Source organism: Zootoca vivipara, chromosome 16, assembly GCF_965207765.1.
Source record: "Zootoca vivipara chromosome 16, rZooViv2.hap1.1, whole genome shotgun sequence".
NCBI lineage: Eukaryota > Metazoa > Chordata > Lepidosauria > Squamata > Lacertidae > Zootoca > Zootoca vivipara.
In genome coordinates, this window is record NC_142599.1 from 15,425,980 (window position 1) to 15,446,157 (window position 20,178).

General features: G+C 44.6%; 1 protein-coding gene across 1 annotated transcript; it reads left to right on the forward strand.

Annotated features, from left to right (window-relative positions):
* The first annotated feature begins 1,184 nt into the window (after window positions 1–1,184).
* On the forward strand, window positions 1,185–19,801 carry LRRC75B (leucine rich repeat containing 75B). Its single transcript, XM_088659806.1, has 4 exons — window positions 1,185–1,644; window positions 14,436–14,564; window positions 16,294–16,406; window positions 17,121–19,801. The coding sequence occupies exons 1-4, from the start codon at window positions 1,318–1,320 to the stop codon at window positions 17,647–17,649; spliced, it is 1,098 nt and encodes a 365-aa protein (XP_088515932.1). The 5' UTR covers window positions 1,185–1,317; the 3' UTR covers window positions 17,650–19,801.
* The last annotated feature ends 377 nt before the right edge of the window (window positions 19,802–20,178 follow it).

Genomic DNA, 20,178 nt, shown 5'->3' on the forward strand with positions numbered 1-20,178 from the left:
AGGAGGGGCTCAGAGCACCTTATTAGGCAGCAAATGAAAGCTGGACCATTGTCAAAATAGAGAGTGCAGGACGCTGAAGTGGATAGGACCCATTTGATGTTCCTAATGTTCAAATATCAAAAGGGCTGTCACATGGAAGATGGAGCAAACTTGTTTCCTACTGCTCTGGACGGTAGGACCCAAACAGACGGATTCAAGTTACACGAAGAGATTCCAACTAAATGTTAGGAAGGACTTTCTGACAGTAAGATCTGCTTAACAGAGGAACAGACTACCTCAGAATGTAGTGGACTCTCTCCTTCATTGGATGTCCTGTTAAACAGAGATGGGATGGCCATCCGCCAAGGTATATTTAGTTGCGATTCCTGCATTGCAGGGGGTTGGGCTAGATGACCCTTGGATCCCCTTCCAACTCTACAATTCTGTAAGAAAGAAGGAAGTGCAAAATATCGTCACTTCCCAACTATTTATCAGGGTCTGAGTGCTCACACCTCTTTTGCAGAGTTCACACGTTGGTATCAAGAGGCCGTTTCCCCCGCCCCTTTACTCTGGGGAAGCGAAAGGACCACATATTGAAAACAACAGCAGGCTTGTTTGCGATATGTCGACTGTTGACAACGTCGATCTCCCTTCTGGAAGCCCTCCAGGATCAGGTGGGAAACGCTGCGCTGACTTCCGCTTTAACACTGTGGTGTTGTTGTTGTTTGCTATGTGAAAAGTTCCCAAATCGGGCTTGGAAAAGGGAAGGGACGATGATGATCGCCTGCCTTGGGATCGGGGCCTGGCGAGCTTTAAGGCGGGTGATTAGGGCGCGTTATCTGCGCTGGAGAAACAGACCGAGAAACGGGTGTGGGAGAGAAGAAAAGCTTCCCCGCCCTCAGGAGCGGGTTCCAAAAGACTAGGCAGAAGCAGAAGGCAAAGTCCCGATGGAACAAGCGGGGCCCCGGGCAGGAATCAGGGAAGGAAGGGGATGCCCCAACCAGAGGATCCCTCCCGCTCAACCGGCGTCCGCCCGCTCGCCCGCCTTGCCGGACGCCACTTAGGCTCGGCTCCCTCCCCGCCGCGCGCACGTGCCGCCGAAAGAGAGCCGCATCTCCCGGGCGGGGCGCGAGCGCGCCGGAGCTCCAGAGGGACCGCGCCGGGCTGGAGAGACGCCGCCGCCGCCGCCGCCGCCGCCGCCGCCCGCCCGGCACTGCGGCGCCTGCAGCAGCAATAGCCGGAATGTGAAGCGACCCCCCCCAACCCACACGCACCCCTCGATCACGCCGGGACCCCGGTCGGCCTGGCCCTGCCCGCGGAGCCGAGCCCCGGCCGGCGATGGGCTCGCGGCTCGGGCGGCAGAGCAGCCTGGAGGAAGAGGCGGCTGCGGCTGCAGGGGAGCCGCCCCGGCCCAAGAAGAAAAAGAAGAAGAAGAAAAAGAAGCAGGACTGCCGGGGCCAGAAGGAGCCCCCTCTTCCGCGGCGCCGCCCGGGCTTCCCGCTGGCCTCGCGGCTGCTGAGCTCAGAGAAGCTGCCGGGGGTGCTGCGGAAGAGCAGCCCGGCGCCCCCCTACGTGCGCCGGGTGGGCTGGCTCCGCGACATCCAGGCGGCCCTCCGACAGCGCCGCCGCGACCAGGCGACGCGCACCCTCCGCCTTCTCCGCAAGGTAAACACTGCCCGACGGGGCCGCGTTCTCGACGGAGCTCCCGGGGCCGCCGTTCCCTCTTTTCAAGCGGCGCGCGAAGCCTTTCACCGCCGCCGCCGCGAGATTTGCTGACAGGCAGCTGCTCGAGGGGCACCGGGCCGGGCCGGGGGAGCTCTGCGGACTCGGCGCCGTTATGCGCGGGGCTGGGCGGAGAAGGGACGGCCGTACCGGCGGGCAAGGCTTTGTTCATTGCTCAGGGCGTGGCTGCGAAGGGGGCGTGCCGGGCGTGGGGCCAGGCGAGCTCCGCCGGGTGTCCCCTGGCCAGGATCAGACGGCGCGTTGGAGTCCCAGAGCAGGTGCCTGGCGCGGGGCAGAAGCCTTGCCCAGAAGGCATCGTCGCAGCCGCGAGTTGCCCGAGGTGCCTTCTGCCCCCCCCCCTCCGCGCGTCCTTGCCGTGGCCTCCAAGGTCGCCCGAGGGTCCTCGGTGGAGGGAGGCGAGGAGGGTGCGCGACCCCGTTGGGGATTCCGGGCAACGTTGCTGCCGCGAGTCATCTCCGTGCCCCACCCGCCCCTTTATGATTCTTTGATAGCTGGCTGGCGCTGTAGAAAGATGTACAGTCTCCGGTGAAACTTAGGACGTTTTGAAATAAAACAGAATTTTTAAAAGTGGAAAATAACCAAGCCGCAATCTCAGAGTGGTCCTGGCTGGGGGCTGAATGGAGTTGTACTCCAGAAGTCCTGGAAGGCTCCAGGTTGTGGGGAATAAGTGTTTTAGATCCGACACCTGTACACAACAACACCCACGGTGAGTTGTTGCAAGAAAGCGCTTCATTTGAGGAGAACAAGGGCTAGGATGCTTGTCATTTTCACACTCCTCTCCATTTACACGGGGTTTACATTCCGAGGCACCGCGTGTTTAAGTGAAATGGCATATATTGGGAACACCATTTAAAAAGTCTGCAACACCCTCTAAATCTCTGGAAACCCTTAAAAAACCCAACCGAAGTCCCTCCCTCCAAATCTCCTTGCTCAAACTCCAACCCTGCACAGGCCTCAAAGGCTCATGGGATTGCTAGACACTATTTTCATGCCATTTTTGCGCTTTTTAGGGCCGTTTCCCCCCTTTTCGTGCCACTGCTGAGTTCTCGCTTGCACGGTTGTGTGTACTTCGAACACACGTGAATGGGGAATTGCCCGTACTATCGTCATAATCCTCATCAGTATTAAATTTACCGCATTTTTCCATATATAAGACGCCCCCATGTATAAGATGCCCCCTATTTTGGGGGACTCAGTTTTAAGAAAATGGGGGGAGATGGCACCATGTATAAGACGCCCCCTAATTTTTTGACATTTTTTAAGGGGAAAAACCTAGCCTTATACATGGAAAAATATGGTATATTCCCTCCTCCTCTTCCCAATAAACCCCTGGCCAGCAAACGATAAAATATAGATTTTTTTTAAAAAAATGAAAGCACCATTACTTCATTAAATATATGCAAATCATTGTAGTTGATCAAGACTGCAGTTCCAGTTATATACTAGGAAGGAAGCTCCCCCCCCCCCCGCCCCGCATTCATCAGGGCTTCCTTGCCTCCTCCACCTCCAATGCTCTACAGGTAGAACTTTGCAAGCCTAGCGAGACCATCTTCCATAGCTGCCAAGTCTCCCGTTTCCTCCGGGAAAACCCCGATTTTAAAGCCGTTTCCCGCTGTCATCCCGTATGGGTAAAAATCCCGTCATTTCCCCGGAATTTGCAAACAGAGCCAGGAAGTGCGCGCGCGAGTATCACTCTTTACTTTTTCCTATCTCTATGGACACGTCTATTCCCGGTACAAAGGCTTGCTTTGCAAACAGAGCCAGGAAGTGCGTGCGCGAGTATCACTCTTTACTTTTTCCTATCTCTATGGACACGTCTGTTCCCGGCACAAAGGCTTGCTTTGCGAGCAGAGCCAGGAGGAAGTGTGCACACGGGGATCACTCTTTACCTTTTCTCTATGGTGCTAGCTGCTTCCGCTCTGCTTCCAATGCTTTGGATTTTTTGTGGGCTTTCTTCCCTTCCCCCTTGGCGCCACGTTTGGGGATCCCTGCTTTTGGTGGGGGTAAGTTCTCTTTCAGAAGAGCAAGTCTGGGCTGGTGGAAGGAATCCTGCAAATATCAGATGGGGCCACTTTACGAGGTTTGGGTGTGTGTGTGTGTGTGTGTGTGTGTGTGTGTGTGTTATCCTTAAATTTTTTTTGCATGCACATTTCTTCAGATATCTGATATCAAGTATCTGAAGAAGTGTGCATGCACACCAAAGCTCATACCCATAACAAACTTAGTTGGTCTCTAAGGTGCTACTGGACAATTTTTGGAAGGATTCTTTTAAGGAATTTTTTTAAGGAAAAAAAAGTTTAAGGATTTGATTCTTTTAAAGGAATTTTTTGGATGGAAGAGTTTTTTTTTAAATAATCTTTTTCAATATTTTTTTTATTTTGGCTATAGCAGACCAACATGGCTATCCTCCTGTATTTTTAAAAAATAATAATCCCTAAAGCCATGTTTCTAGAGCTAGATGGGCCACTGGCCTGATCCCACTCATGCTGGACTATAAATCTCTTAACAGCTTGGGATCAGTTTACTTGAGAGATTGCCTTCCTCCATGTATTCCCAACTCAACTGCTTTGATCTGAGAAAACTAGCACAGTTACTGGTTCCACATAAAACACCTGCACTTCTGAGAAATCAATATTTTAGTGTGGCAGCACAGGTAGACTTTGGAACTCCCTGCCTGTTGATTCCAGGCAGGCACCTTCACTACTTTTTCTTTTTCCCTTTTCTTTTTGGTGCTTGCAAAAACAAATAAATGTTTGTTTAGGCAAGCCTATCCAGACATGTAAAATGTGGACATGTATTTTAATCTGCTTTTTAGTATATGCTTCATTTGTAATTATTTTTAAATATTTTAAATAGTTGCGTGTAACTTATTTTACTGATGAAATGAAAATGGTTATAAAAATCAAATTATGATAGTAATAAATGCGCAATGGAATAGTTTTTTTTCTTAACAAAACAGTTTATTAGAGCAGCAGCATAATAAAGGAAGAGAAAATTAGCAGCACGTATATTAATATGAATGTTTTGGACTGTTGGCAGATCTCTGTCCTCTATAAAACTTATATTCCCTATTAAAGCTATCTAAGGCTTTATACATATCATACTTTTAAAGCACACACACGCCAAGAATTCTGGGAGCTGTAGCTTACCCCAAAAGAGCTATAACTCAGCATCCTTAACGAACTACAGCTTCCTGGGTGCTGCTTTTTCTAGGTGTTTTAAATGTATGGTGTGCACTCAGCCTAAGCCTAGACTCCACTTTCTTGAGCCTTTTATCTTCCTTCAGCACACCTTTAACTCCTTTATCACTCCCTACCTATACTACTCCTCCTCCTCCTCCTAATATATTTAAAGATTTTGTTGGCAGTGATTGTCTTTATGTTTTTAGCAATGTGCTCCTAAAATTTTATGTAATTTTACCATTCCTTATTGTCTGCTTGCATTTCTTTTGCCAAATTCCTGTTCTATTCTGTTCTCGCATGGACAAAACTTCCATTTTTAGGAAACCTTATTGCCTCTAATAGCTTCCTTTGCTCTGCTTCTATACTGGCATATTCCTGGCCTTGGTGGTACCTTTTCTGATCTGCGGTATGCATGCCAGTTCTAATTTTGTGTTTTTAAACAACTCCCAAGCATTTCAGAGAGATTTGACCCCCTTGGTTTTGCCTATTAACTTCCTTTTTATCAATCCCTTCATTTGGGGGTGGTTTCCTTTTTTGAAGTCAAATGTGACCATGTTGAGTTTTCTTAGCAATTTGCATGTATATTTAACATAATAGCTTTATGGCCACTGCTCTCAACTGGTTCAACAACACTTACATCTCATTATATCAATGCTGTCCTCCAAGACCAAGCACACCAGTTTGCCTATTTTGGCTCAGTAAAGAAAGGAGTTCAGAACACTCCTTCCACAGCACCCTGCCTTTTACCACACAAAATATTTATCTCCTAGCTAGATTCACCTTCAAATTGGAGCCTGGCTGATGAAAATGTGAAATCGGAGGAATGACTTGTTAGAAGTAAGCCTTGCAATAGTGGTGGTGGTGGGAGGGTGGGCAAGATTCCATAGTCCTGAAACATGCATTTTAAAATTGGGTGCACACAAATGATTGTGGTGGACCCACACTGCCATTAGTTTGTCCTCATTTGAAATGATTATTAGTATTTTTTTTAAGCATGGTCTACCATGTCCTAAGATCTGTCCTTGGATGGTGTGGGATTCACTGCAGCTTGTGCTTCTCCCGCATTATTCAGATAATGTTGGGAAGATCTGGGCCACATGGGCAGAGCTCATAATAAAAACCAGTGTGCTAAAGTGGTTGGAGTGCTAATCTAGAACCTTGGAGACTAGAGTTCAAATCCCCAATCAGCCATGAAGCTCACTGGGCGACCTTGGGCCAGTCATTCAGCTTAACCTACCTCATAGGGTTATTGCATAGCTGCCAAGTCCGGGTTAAAAAAATAAGGGATCAGCAGCGCCGGTTTTATAGAGGACAGAGATCTGCCAACAGTCCAAAACATTCATATTAATATACGTGCTGCTGTTGTGGAGAAAAAGAAGAAAGGAAAATCGGAAAGTGAAGAAGAAGAAGATTAGATTAAGAATAAATAAATAATTACGATAGGGAAGGAAGAGGATAGATGTTCTACACTTGATCTATAACCCAAAGCTAGTCAGGAGAGTGAGCAAAATGATATGAGAAAGGAAGATTTTAGATAATGAGTGGTTGGTTATGGTAATTTTGGTAATTTCGTGTTGTTTTATTTAGATTATTTCTTTTTTGTATGTTTCTTTTCTTGTGAATATTATCTTTTTTCTGATGATGTGTTTACTGAGAAAGTAATTTTATTGTAGATTTTGTTGTATGTAGAGAAAGAATAAAGGTAATTGGTATAAAGTATATTTGGTGCCAGGGAGATTAAGATTGGAAAGTGCGGAAAATGGATTTAAGACTTACCTCTTGGAACGTGAACGGATTAAATAGCAAATTAAAGAGAAATAGATTGGAGCGCCTGCTGATAAAAATGAAATCAGATATAATATGCCTGCAGGAGATGCATATAGCAAAGAAACACCGCAGATTATTGGTGAATAAGAAATTAGGATTGGAATTTATATCCTCAGACGCAAATAAGAAAAGGGGTGTCGTATTTTACATTAACCCCAAATTAAACCCAGAACAACTATATAAAGATAATGAAGGAAGAATTATGATCCTAAAAATCAAAAATAAATCAGAGAAAATAATTTTAGTAGGGATTTATGCGCCTAATCAGAATAAGTCAAAATTTTACCAGAGATTGGAGAATGTGATGTTAGAATATAGTGACCAAAAAATTATTCTTATGGGGGATTTAAATGGGGTAATATCCACCGAACTGGATAAGGTGAACAAAGAGAGGAAAAACAAAAAAGAGGGGCGTCTCCCAGAATCCTTTTTTCAATTAATAGACAATCTGGATTTGCAAGATGTATGGAGGCGTAAACACCCCACCCAAAGAGAATTTACATTTTACTCGTATCCCCAAGATTCAGAAAGTAGAATAGACATGATCTGGGCGACTAAGGATTTGATGTTAAGATGTAAAAAAGTAGAAATTTTGCCCAAAACAATATCGGACCACAACCCAATAGAGATGGAAATAATTGGCGCAGAGAAATGCATTAAAAGGTGGAAGCTAAATGAATTTTTATTGGAAGATGAAAGGATAGTTAAGAAAGCAGAGGAGACAATAAGAGAATTTTTTCAGATAAATTTGAATCAAGAAAATAATTTAAACACAGTTTGGGATGCTGGGAAGGCTGTCTTCAGAGGGTTCTTCATTAGTCAAAATAGTTGGAAAAAGAAAGAGAGAGAGAAGAAATTAGAAAATCTTTTGAAAGAAATTAGGAAGAATGAGAGAGAATTAGAGAATACGAGGAGTAAAGACAAAGAGGATATGAAAAGGAACATTAAAGTATTACAAAGTCAAGTCTCTATGATTTTAGATGATGAAATAGAAAGGAAAATAAGATATTTGAAACAAAAGAGCTTTGAGCATTCCAACAAGGCAGGAAAATACCTAGCCTGGCAATTAAAGAAAAAACAAAAAGAAAGGACGATAGATAAAATAATAAAGGAAGGGAAAATAATAGAAGACCCAAAAGAAATTGCAAAACACTTTGTACAATTTTATGCCAATTTATACAAGGAAGGAAAGCTAGATCAAACTAAAATTGATGAATATATTAAAAACACAGATATATTAAAAGTTGATGAGAGGGGAGTGAAATTATTAAATGAACAAATAACAAAGGAGGAGATACAAGGAACAATTAAAAGAATGAAATCCGGCAAATCCCCAGGGACAGATGGAATCTCGGCAATATTTTACAAAACATTTATAGCAGTATTGATTGACCCCCTGCATAAATTATTAAATGAAATTTTAGAAAAAGGAACAATCCCGAAGACATGGGAAGAAGCATACATAGCTCTCATCCCAAAGCAGAACTCGGACAAAAATCAAATACAAAACTTCCGGCCCATTTCATTATTAAATAATGATTATAAGATCTTTGCAGATCTGATAGCCAATAGAATGAAAAAAGTATTGAAGAATATGATAAATAAAGACCAAACAGGATTTCTCCCAGAAAGATTTATGCATAATAACATCAGGAATATCATCAACATCTTAGAACATTTAGGCTTGAGGTTTAATAAAAAGGTTGCCTTTCTGATGTTGGATGCGGAGAAAGCCTTTGATAAAATTTCATGGACATTTATGAAGAGGTGTATTATAAGGTTGGGATTTGGAGAGAAAATTATAAAAGGAATTGAGGCAATTTATAAATCACAAAGTGCCAAGCTAATAATAAATAGTGAAATATCTGAGGGAATTCATATACGGAGGGGGACGAGGCAGGGCTGCCCATTATCCCCGCTATTATTCATTTTATGTCTGGAGTTTTTGTTGAAGAATCTAAGGGAAGAAACTAGGATAAAAGGCATAAAAATTGGCAAAGATATACACAAGGTTAAGGCGTTCGCGGATGACGTCATAGTCACTGTGGAAAATCCATTAGAGAGCATCCCAAAAACTATAGAAAAAATTAGAAAATTTGGTGAATTAGCAGGATTGGATATAAATATGAAAAAGACAAATTTGCTAACCAAGAATATGACAAAAGAGGAAGATAGGCAATTACAAGAAATAACAGGATTGGAGGTAGTAAAGAAGATTAAATATCTGGGAATATGGATAACAAATAATACAAACAATTTGGTTAAAGATAATTATATTAAAGTTTGGAAAGAAGTCAAGAGGGATTTGGAAAATTGGAACAAATTAAATTTGACGTTATTAGGTAAAGTGGCTGTAGTTAAAATGAACGTCTTGCCGCGAATGCTTTTCTTGTTTCAAATGTTACCGATATTGGGTACGGGGAATAACATATTTAAACAATGGAAATCGGATTTGACGAAATTTATTTGGCGCAATAAAACAGCTAGGATAAAACATAAATTATTAACGGATTCTAAAGAAAGAGGGGGGCTAGCCTTGCCAAATCTTAAATTGTATCACGATGCGGCAAGTTTTTTATGGTTAAAAGATTGGATAACCTTAAAAGACCATGAATTATTAGACTTGGAAGGAATTGACAATAAATTCGGCTGGCACGCTTATTTAATAGATGGGAAGGTAAGAGTTCATAAAGGGTTCAACAGCCATTTAATCAAAAAATCCCTTTTAAAGACCTGGGAATGTTATAGAAGGCTGCTGGAACCCAAAACGCCGAATTGGGCATCACCAATTGAAATAATTACAATCAAGAAGGTAAATTCAAACGGGAAATGGGGGAGATATACAGATTTACTGCAAGAACAGGAAGGTAAACTCAGACTGAAAAAATATGAAGAAGTAAAACAACATTTAACAGGGTGGCTGCAGTATTGTCAGATAAATAGCAGATTTAAAGAGGACTATTTTAAAAACGGCTTCCAGAATGAACCATCATTATTAGAAGTTAACTTGTTGCAAGGGGATCGGAAAGTTATAAATAGGATGTACAAAGTATTATTGGAGTGGGATTTAAAGGATGAATCCGTAAAGGAAACAATGATTAACTGGGCGATAGATCTGGGGAAACCAATCCTAATGGAGAGTTGGGAAAAACTTTGGAAATATTCGTGGAGATTCACGGCGTCAGAAACGATCAGGGAAAACATGGTTAAGATGTTTTATAAGTGGTATCTCACGCCGGTTAAAATTAAAAAAATGTATAAAACCCATGATAATCTCTGTTGGAGATGCAAAAGAGAGGTAGGGACATTTGTGCATATGTGGTGGCACTGTGATAAGATTAAAATATTTTGGAATGCAATTTTGGAGGAATTGAAAAAGATATGTAAATATAACATTAAAAAAAACCCGGAATTTTTTCTACTAGGGATGTTGGGAGAGGAAATTAAAAAACAGGATGAGAAAATATGTTTATACGCAACGGCAGCTGCAAGAATTCTATTGGCGAAGTATTGGAAAAAGGAAGAAACTCCCAACATTAAAGAATGGCAGGAAAAATTATTAGGGTATATAGAATTGGATAGACTAACAAATGTAATAAGGGGAGGGAGCTGGGAAAAATCGGCGAAAAATTGGAGGAAATTTGGAGAATATCTTAAAAAACAGTGCCCCATGATAAAAACTTGGATTTGCTTTTAACACCTCGCAAAGAGTGAATTCAAAAAAAAAAAAAAACAAAAGAAACAATGCAATAAATATTAAGCTATTAACCCGGGAAGAGGACAAGCGGAAGTCGGTTAGTAGGTGAAGGGGGATTAAGTATGAATATTGTGTGTACATAGGAATTTATGGAATATAAGTATTATAAGCATTACAAGAAGATACAGGTATTGATATATGGGCTAATTTATATTCAAATTACACATCAGAATATAGATTTTGATTCTATTTTAGATTTAAGTTTTGATATTAATTCCGTGTTATGTTTTACGTTACGTTATAATTTTTGTTATGATATGATTTAATTCTAATTTGTATTTGAATTACGATTTATTGTTATTTAGACACCGTTAGGCTCTTTTTTTTGTATTTATATATGTATTCGTTTGTGTTTTCGTTTTTTTCCTTTTTTCTTTTTTTTCTATTTTCTTTGTATTTTTAATGTGTGTTTTTCTTTGGTATCTTTTCTGTGTGCTTGTGTATTTTAATCTCAATAAAGTTTATTAAAATAAATAAATAAAATAAAATAAAATAAAATAAAAATAATATACGTGCTGCTAATTTTCTCTTCCTTTATTATGCTGCTGCTCTAATAAACTGTTTTGTTAAGAAAAAAAACTATTCCATTGCGCATTTATTACTATCATAATTTGATTTTTATAACCATTTTCATTTCATCAGTAAAATAAGTTACACGCAACTATTTAAAATATTTAAAAATAATTACAAATGAAGCATATACTAAAAAGCAGATTAAAATACATGTCCACATTTTACATGTCTGGATAGGCTTGCCTAAACAAACATTTATTTGTTTTTGCAAGCACCAAAAAGAAAAGGGAAAAAGAAAAAGTAGTGAAGGTGCCTGCCTGGAATCAACAGGCAGGGAGTTCCAAAGTCTACCTGTGCTGCCACACTAAAATATTGATTTCTCAGAAGTGCAGGTGTTTTATGTGGAACCAGTAACTGTGCTAGTTTTCTCAGATCAAAGCAGTTGAGTTGGGAATACATGGAGGAAGGCAATCTCTCAAGTAAACTGATCCCAAGCTGTTAAGAGATTTATAGTCCAGCATGAGTGGGATCAGGCCAGTGGCCCATCTAGCTCTAGAAACATGGCTTTAGGGATTATTATTTTTTAAAAATACAGGAGGATAGCCATGTTGGTCTGCTATAGCCAAAATAAAAAAATATTGAAAAAGATTATTTAAAAAAAACTCTTCCAAAAAATTCCTTTAAAAGAATCAAATCCTTAAACTATTTTTTCCTTAAAAAAATTCCTTAAAAGAATCCTTCCAAAAATTGTCCAGTAGCACCTTAGAGACCAACTAAGTTTGTTATGGGTATGAGCTTTGGTGTGCATGCACACTTCTTCAGATACTTGATATCAGATATCTGAAGAAATGTGCATGCAAAAAAAATTTAAGGATAACACACACACACACACACACACACACACACACAAACCTCGTAAAGTGGCCCCATCTGATATTTGCAGGATTCCTTCCACCAGCCCAGACTTGCTCTTCTGAAAGAGAACTTACCCCCACCAAAAGCAGGGATCCCCAAACGTGGCGCCAAGGGGGAAGCGAAGAAAGCCCACAAAAAATCCAAAGCATTGGAAGCAGAGCGGAAGCAGCTAGCACCATAGAGAAAAGGTAAAGAGTGATCCCCGTGTGCACACTTCCTCCTGGCTCTGCTCGCAAAGCAAGCCTTTGTGCCGGGAACAGACGTGTCCATAGAGATAGGAAAAAGTAAAGAGTGATACTCGCGCACGCACTTCCTGGCTCTGTTTGCAAAGCAAGCCTTTGTACCGGGAACAGACGTGTCCATAGAGATAGGAAAAAGTAAAGAGTGATACTCGCGCGCGCACTTCCTGGCTCTGTTTGCAAATTCCGGGGAAATGATGGGATTTTTACCCATACGGGATGACAGCGGGAAACGGCTTTAAAATCGGGGTTTTCCCGGAGGAAACGGGAGACTTGGCAGCTATGGGTTATTGTTATTGTTATGTTTTGTTTTTAAAGGATCAAGTAGCAGGTGTTGAGGAAAGGTCTGTATTTGAGAGCATGGAGAACTGTTTCCAGTTAGGGTAAACAGATATTAGATTAGATTTGGGATGTCAGAGAATACCAGATTTTGCTGCGAAACCAGTCCTCAGACCAGTGCAAACAGGCCACAGACCTGCAGTTTAGTTCTTTAGATCTACAACTCTTTCTGAGGGTTGGTTCAACTATTGTACTTAGGAGGTCAACTGAGGGCTTGCTCTCTTTGATTGATTGATTGATTGATTGGTTGGTTGATCGCTTTAACGGTGCAAAGCTGCTTGGAGCAGCTTTAAGGCATCGTGCCTTAAGTAAAAACACTTTGAAAATTCTGCAGGAAGTGTGTAACTGTTACATAGCTGCCAAGTCTATGTAATCTTCTGATTTCTTCCGGTGCCGCTCTGCCCATGTCTGGGCACCGGAAATCAGCAGCGCCGGCACTGGAAGTTGCTTCTACGCATGTCTGGACATGCGTAGAAGCGACTTCCGTTGCCGGCGCTGCTGATCCCTTATTTTTTTAACCCGGACTTGGCAGCTATGCATCTTCTTGTACCTCTTGGAAATAACAAGAGAAAGGCCATTTATTTAACAGAAGAAACTTCAAATACCTTGAGCGCAATTTGCAGTGACACCCTTGGAACCCCTTTGCCCCAAACCCAGCACTCCCTTTGACCAGAGAAGTCAATTATTCCTGATAATTATCATTAGCCTATGAAGGATGGATTTATGCCTTTCTTCCAAAGTAAACCCAAGTAGCTTGTGCAACATAAACGCAGGACAAGGGGAAAGACAGAAGCCATCATCCTTAAAGGGGGGGGGGCAGAGGAGGAGCTGTAAGTCTTTCATACATGTCAGCTTTACTCTTTGCAAAGGAATAAAAAAGTAAAATAGCCAGCATTTTATCCTATTCGTGGTAAAATCAATTGAATTGTGTTTCAGAATTTGGAATCCTTTATCTTTCGCCTGAATTTTCCCCCTCTTTCCCCCACCCCTCTTCAATGTGAGGGAGGGATCCTTTCAGGTTTGGTGGACTCCCCTGCTGTTTGAAAGAGAAGCATTTTGGGGAGGTTTTTTTGGGGGGGATTCCTCTGGATGGAGGTAGGCAGGGGCCCGTCTGGCTGCCAGCCAAGCAGTAATGGGCAGGCAGATTTATAGGTCCATCCAGCACTTTTTTGGGGGTGGGGGGTGGAGTGGGATGGGCGGACAGGCTGAGATGTAGCTCCAGCCGGGTTCTGCATCTATCTTGGGGTGGGCAATCCTGGCTAAAATGTGGGGTGCAAACGCCCTGAGGTTGGGTTCCTGGGAGTTGTTCTACCAAAAGATGGAGGCCACCCTTCTCCCAGTTTTAACCTGTGGCTTAAGGCTCCTTTCCTATTGTAGCACTTCAGCTTTATCTGGCCTTTCAGCATCCAGTTGATGGTTGTCTGTCTCAGTTGTTGGTCTTGGGTCCCCATGTTTATTTTTAAGAGACGTCACCAGCTATCCCTCAAGTGCCCCTGTCGGGGACTGATTTTGCCAGGAAACCCTTCCTTGAGAAAGGAGCAGAGTATTTAGCCAAGAAGAGGAAGAAGAAGAGGAGGAGGAGGAGTTTGGATTTGATATCCTGCTTTATCACTACCCGAAGGAGTCTAAAAGCGGCTAACATTCTCCTTTCCCTTCCTCCCCCAGAACAAACACTCTGTGAGGTGAGTGGGGCTGAGAGACTTCAGAGAAGTGTGACTAGCCCAAGGTCACCCAGCACCTGTATGTGGAGGAGCGGAGACGCGAACCCGGTTCCCCAGATTACAAGTCTACCGCTCTTAACCACTACACCACACTGGCTGTGATTCCCCTCCCCTCCTCTGTAGAAGCCCCCCTGCTGCGGCATCTCGCCCCCCCCTCCAAAAAAAACAACCTTGCCCAGATTCTGATCCCTCAGTTCCATCTTCTGGCTTTTTCCTGCAGGACCTTGGTTTAGAAGGGACATTCCTCAATGAAGTTCTCTACAAGAACGCAGCCTTCCTCAACCTTGTGGATCCCATCTCCCACGATCTCCTGATGAGCCTTGCACGAGACCTACAGTGCCCCAAAAAGGTGAGCCTTATCACAGCCCATTTTGGGGTGTACATGTTTGCTAGTTGGGCAGAAGGTGCCTGGGAGTTTCTGCCCTAGGGTCCCTCTCTCAGGAAATACAAGCCTCTCCCCAAAACACTCACAGATGTAGGCGGGCAGCAGAGTCTAAAGCAGCCAAGGTCAAATGCAGGGAATCAAACAAGGACAGGATGCCATCCGAGGTTGATATCATAGAATCTCAGGCAAGGAAGAAGCAAGGAGCCAGAGACCCGTGTTGTTTCCAGCAACTGGGAGGAAGAAAATGGAGGCTTTATATAGGCCACAGCTGCTGGTGATAAAGGTGTTTATGGGGTTGCTTACTCACAAGGAGCCCCCTCACCCACAAGCAGCATGATATCTGCAGGCACATGCTATGCCATGGTTCTTTGGCTCAAGCCCCATAACGGTGCCGCTGCCGACCATCATTCTCCCCTCCTGATTTGTACTTATTGCAGTTGGTACTCAGAGGTAGACTGCCCCTGAACTTGGAAGCTTTTTTTTAAAAAAAGCTATCAATGGTGGAGAGTCACCTCTGGGCATTTCCATGACCTCAGGATTGTAATGTGTTGAGTCAAGCCCTGCAGGGTGGTGGTGGGGTTTTGGAATTGGGGAGGGGGCTCCCTAGGGGGAGGCTCCGTGCCCAGTTCCTTGGCACTGAATAACCCCAAAATGCAGAAGAAAGAACATCGCGCACAAACACACCCCTGCCAAAAAAGAGAGTAAGAACTCTGAAGTTGCAGGCAGCCACTCACTTGGCTTTTCAGAGCAAACAGGGCCACATCGGATGCAGCTGAGCTAGGCTTGTGCAGGGAGTAGCAGTTGTCCTGGGGGTGGGGGAAAAGGCCAGCCAGCCTCAGAGATTATTCTGCCTCAACATCACTTGAGGGCCTTTGCATATTTGTGCAACAATTACTATTATTATTATTATTAATAATAATTATTTATCGGGAAGTTTTTAATGTTTGATGTTTCATTATGTTTTTATCTGTGTCGGAAGCTGTCCAGAGTGGTTGGAGCAACCCAGCCAGATGGGCAGGGTATATTTATTATTATTATTATTATTATTATTATTATTACTATTATTATTATAGTATCCTTTATCTGGACATCCCAGCGTGGTGTACAACATTAAAAACATAATTTACATAGCATAATAATAATAACAAAATAAAACAACTATGGGAAGGAAAAATCATAATAGCAGTTTCCCACACTTTTTATAAGGCCATAGGTTGTTTATTGGCCGAAGGCCTGGGTAAAAAGGGATGTTTTTGCTTGGCGCCTAAATACATGTAAGGGTGGCACCAGGTGAGCCTCTCTGGCCTGGCTGATAGTCCAGCATCTCTGCTAAGATGAGGTAAACCAGCACCCATAAAATTCCTCTGGGTGCCAGCTCCCCACTCTTCAGAGCAGCCCTCACATGGTGAGCTGTGGTTGCAGAGTCTACCCTGAGGTCTGGTTTGCAGAATAACAACACGGCTGATTTTGCTTTTTATTATCTCACAGCAGTCTTATCCTACCAGGCTCCTCCCCTTTGAGCTGGCTCTGCTGACGCCTGAGCACCAGGACAGGATATGTTTTGGGTGAAAGGGATCTGCATTGATCTGCAGGAAACTATAGAGCTGCAGCACAGGAGGGGGTGGGCACTGCACAAACGGAGGAGAGCAATGCCTGAGTTCCTCCCCAATGACTTCAAGTCTTCTGCTTTCAGGAATATGACCCCTGGAAGTCCTCGGACCGGATCTGCCGGCAGCTGATATACCACTTGACTCCTCATTCCAAGTGGCACCGGCATGGCCTGCCCCGGCGGAGGTCCCAGGCCAGGTGAGGGATGAGGACTGGGCCGGAGCCAGGAGTGGGGAGTCTGGGTGCAGATTTCAGGCAAGGAATCTCTCTCTGGAGATGCTTCTGGGGATTAAACCTGGGGCCTATTGCAGGCCAAGCAGATGCCTCGCCACTTAGCTATGACCCCATAAGCTTCCATCCCTCATGAATTCCTGGTCTGCAAATTGTTGGGAGATTCATCCCCCGTCATGGGTTTGTTGACTGGGTATGTGTTTTGTTTCCACAGAGTGGGAAGTGGGAAGTGACGAAAGACAGGATGTTGTGTCTTACTGTGTTCCTAAGTGGGAATGTTGTTCCTTTGTTCTTTCTCTCTTTGCTATGTGATGCTAGAGAGGGAGAGGGAGCCATTATATGTAAATAAACTAGGTTAGCCAGAATGCTGAGTTGCTGTGGTCTGTTACGCAACTGTGCAAACCTCTGCGGATGCTAAGAGTGTGTTGATGTACTCCCACATCAATCACTATGATGACCGGGGGCTGAGGAAGGCTAAGAAGCTCCCAAACGATGGCCCAGGAAACAGGGAACGTGCCAGTCGGGCATGTGTCTCTGGCAGGGTTCTACTTGTGAGTCGGCCGTTCCCCTAAGTTTGCTCATGAAATGAGTGTCCAACCCATGTTTTGAAGGTCTTTATGACTCTGTTTTGAAGCTCTCTTCCTCCTCCTAAAACTTTATTTTTCTCCCTCTCTCTCTTAGTCTGAAAAACAGCTTGCAAAAGAAGCTGAGCCCGGACACGATGGACCTGTCAGGGATCCCCCTTTCCACGAGAGACGTCCACCGCCTGGCTTACTACCTGCAGAACAAAGGTGAGGACTTGAGCACTGTGGACCTGAGCTTCACCGACCTGACGGACGAGATGATGTGCCTCTTGCTGCCTTTCCTGTGGCCACTGCCCAACCTCACTCACCTCTCCCTCAACGGGAACCGCCTCACCCGCGCCACTGTGAAGGACCTCACTGACACCATGAAGGAGGCGAGCAAGTTCCCCTGCTTGGCGTGGATCGACCTCGGCAACAACGTGGACATCTCCTCCATGCCCCAGCCACTGCTCGTGGGTTTGCGGAAGCGCCTGGGTCAGCACGCCACACTGCCCACCATTTACGAGGTCCTCGACTGTGAGGCCGAACTCTCCAGCGGAGCAGAGGCCAGCCAGGCGGAGGAAGGGGAAGGTGCAACGGCCGGAAGCAAGTCCCACAACTTCCTCCCACAGTCCTGTGAAAGGTGATTGGGCGTGCGAGGCCTTCTCTGCAAGATTGAAGCCCCGGCAGCGAGAGTCACGACCGCAAGAGGTCCATTTGCCTTTACCAACAACGCTGCCCAGCTTGGAAGATTTCCAGCCAGAGCCCGTTGCTGCTGTCCGTTCCCCAGAGCAGCTTCCTCCTAACCAGAGTTTGCATCACACAGACATGCCCCCCCCAACAAGGACTAGTCACTTACCGTGGCCATGAATGCAGACCTAGGAAGAGCGAGCCATCAGGAGGCAGTGGGCAAGGTAGAGAACTTAAAATGAGCAGCACCACAAGTTGTTCGGACAAAGCAGCAGCTCCTGCCCCTCCCTCAGCTTGCAGGAGGTGGGGGCCTGTACCCCCGAGTGGTGGTGGGATGGAGGCTGCATCTAAAGGCTGAGCGGCCATGGCTTGCAGACTTTAGAGAGGAGAGGTGGTGGCAGCTGCTGCAAGCCTGGTATTTTGTTTTTTTTGTTCCAGTCTCCAGACAAAAGGGCAGTGGAATGCAACGTTCTACAGAGTGTGCAAGCCAAGAACATGTGACTGTGTTGCAGCGTCAGGATATTTCAAGGCTAGGAATATGTGGGGTAGGGGACTGGGAGCTGTAGCAAAGGCAGAGAAGATATCCCTTTGCAGATTCAGTTATGGACCAAACGAGCAGGGGGAGGAGTCTGATGGGAGCATCTCTGCTGCATGGGCTGTTTGAGATGGAGATACAAATGTGCATGTATTTTTTTATTTAAAAAAACACATGCAAAAGTTCTGCACTGCTTGCTGCTTGTAAAGGATCACCTGACAATTTCCGAAGCAGTGTTGACAAGGCCCCGCTCCCAATGCCAGCAAGGAAACTGAAGGGAGAGTTGGAAAACCTCCCCTGTGCATTTTCCCGTGCTGACCATTGCTGTATGTAGCGAATGATAATAAATGGTCTTCTTGGAATAAGAGGCAAAAATGTTACATTGGGAAGGAGGGAACTTGCGTGCAGACAAATGAAAGGGCTCCCACACAAACCGTATGCCGCAGGGAGGGGAAAAGAAAAAGCAGAGGGAGGCATCCCAGAAAAGTTTAAAAGCTTGCTACACTAAAACCAAACTCCATCTGCTACAATTTAAGTGGCAAACCCCACGTTTGTCCCTACTAGGCGTTTTGCTTTCTGAGCTGCTTGTAATTGTGCTAAAAATCCAGGTTTAAAATGATGTCCTCCAACATCTGCAGCACATAAACACCTGCAGGCTAACCCACTTGAAGCAGCAACAGTTGCCCTGAAGCGAACTTTTACTGGGAGATGCCCTCTCCCACCTTTAGTGTCTTTCCACATTTGTAATAGGACCCCCCCCCCCATCCTGAATGTTACTGTGATGGCATGGTCTCAGGGCTGGGAGGTGCCTTAAGAAGCCCTCCAAGGAACTGGGCCTGGCAACTTTTGGGCAGGCTGGGAGGTGGGACTGGATTCCACTTCCTGATCTGAACAAACCCGTGCAACGTTGGGCTGCAACATTTCTCTCTCCCAAAGCAGCAGGTTTTTCTTCCTCTGGTTTCCCTCCAGTCACGTTTCCCTTCCTGGAGCACCATCCCTCTCCAGGCTGTGTGTGAAGGCAAAATTATGACTGCCGCACATTCCCCAGCCACATAATAATGCTGCAAAGCCTCCAGGCAGGTCTCAGAGGATATCTGCTCCAAAAATCTTTGGGTTTAATCAGGAGCCAAGATCCCACCTCTAGCAAGTGGTATTGCGCTAGTAGAAGGCATCTGTTGCCTGCGATTTCCCTCGGAAAGGATCTCGGGGTAGCCTAGCTGGGAATGGTCTCTGCCTTTGAACTTCCAGAGCTGCTGCCTCCCTCGCTGGGCCACTGAGCTGACTCAGAAGGCTGCCAGTGAACATGCTCAAGGGTCACATTGCACGTTAAAAGGAGATGCCTCTAAATATGCAGCACACTGGCCTCATCTGCACTGGCAAAGCTGTACCTCATCTACCTCTCCCTCTGTGCCTGAAACAATCCCCTCCAAAGACCCCACCCAGAACAATGCTCTGGCAAAATGAACAGCCCAAATTCAGTCTGCAGATGCAAGCTTTTGCAAACAGTACTCGCTGAATGTGCAAACTTTTTGCAAAGGATGCTGCTTCAAACCCAAATAAATAATCAAGGTAAAGCGTGGTTTCACCTTACAATGTTTTATTTCTTACTATGTTGTTGGTCTTGGTTTTAAAATGATGTCTGCCCCCCCCCAAAAGGCTGAAAACGTTGTGAGGAAGAAGGACACTCTCTTAGATCATCTACCATCCAGTTCTTGGAACAACCCATCTGCTGAGCCCTGGGAGAAAACGCCACCATCTCCCAAGTTGCTGTTATAAATGGTGGGTGAAAAATCTGAACTGAAAATCAACAGGCTCATAGCTGACTCACAAGCAAAGGTAAAAAAAGAAGAAGCCTCAACTGACCCAGTAGCATTGGCTGCTGAAAGTCAGTCTGGAACCGGTACAGGAGCAAAAAGGACAGCATGATGACACCTTTCTGTCTGTCTGCTTG

What these genes read in the sequence shown, in the direction of transcription:
- LRRC75B (XM_088659806.1), top strand. Translation starts at nt 1,318, where the DNA reads ATGGGCTCGCGGCTCGGGCGGCAGAGCAGCCTGGAGGAAGAGGCGGCT. An exon ending in ACCTACAGTGCCCCAAAAAG is followed by an intron (nt 14,565 to 16,293) that starts GTGAGCCTTATC and finishes TTCTGCTTTCAG; the next exon opens with GAATATGACCCCTGGAAGTC. An exon ending in CGGCGGAGGTCCCAGGCCAG is followed by an intron (nt 16,407 to 17,120) that starts GTGAGGGATGAG and finishes TCTCTCTCTTAG; the next exon opens with TCTGAAAAACAGCTTGCAAA.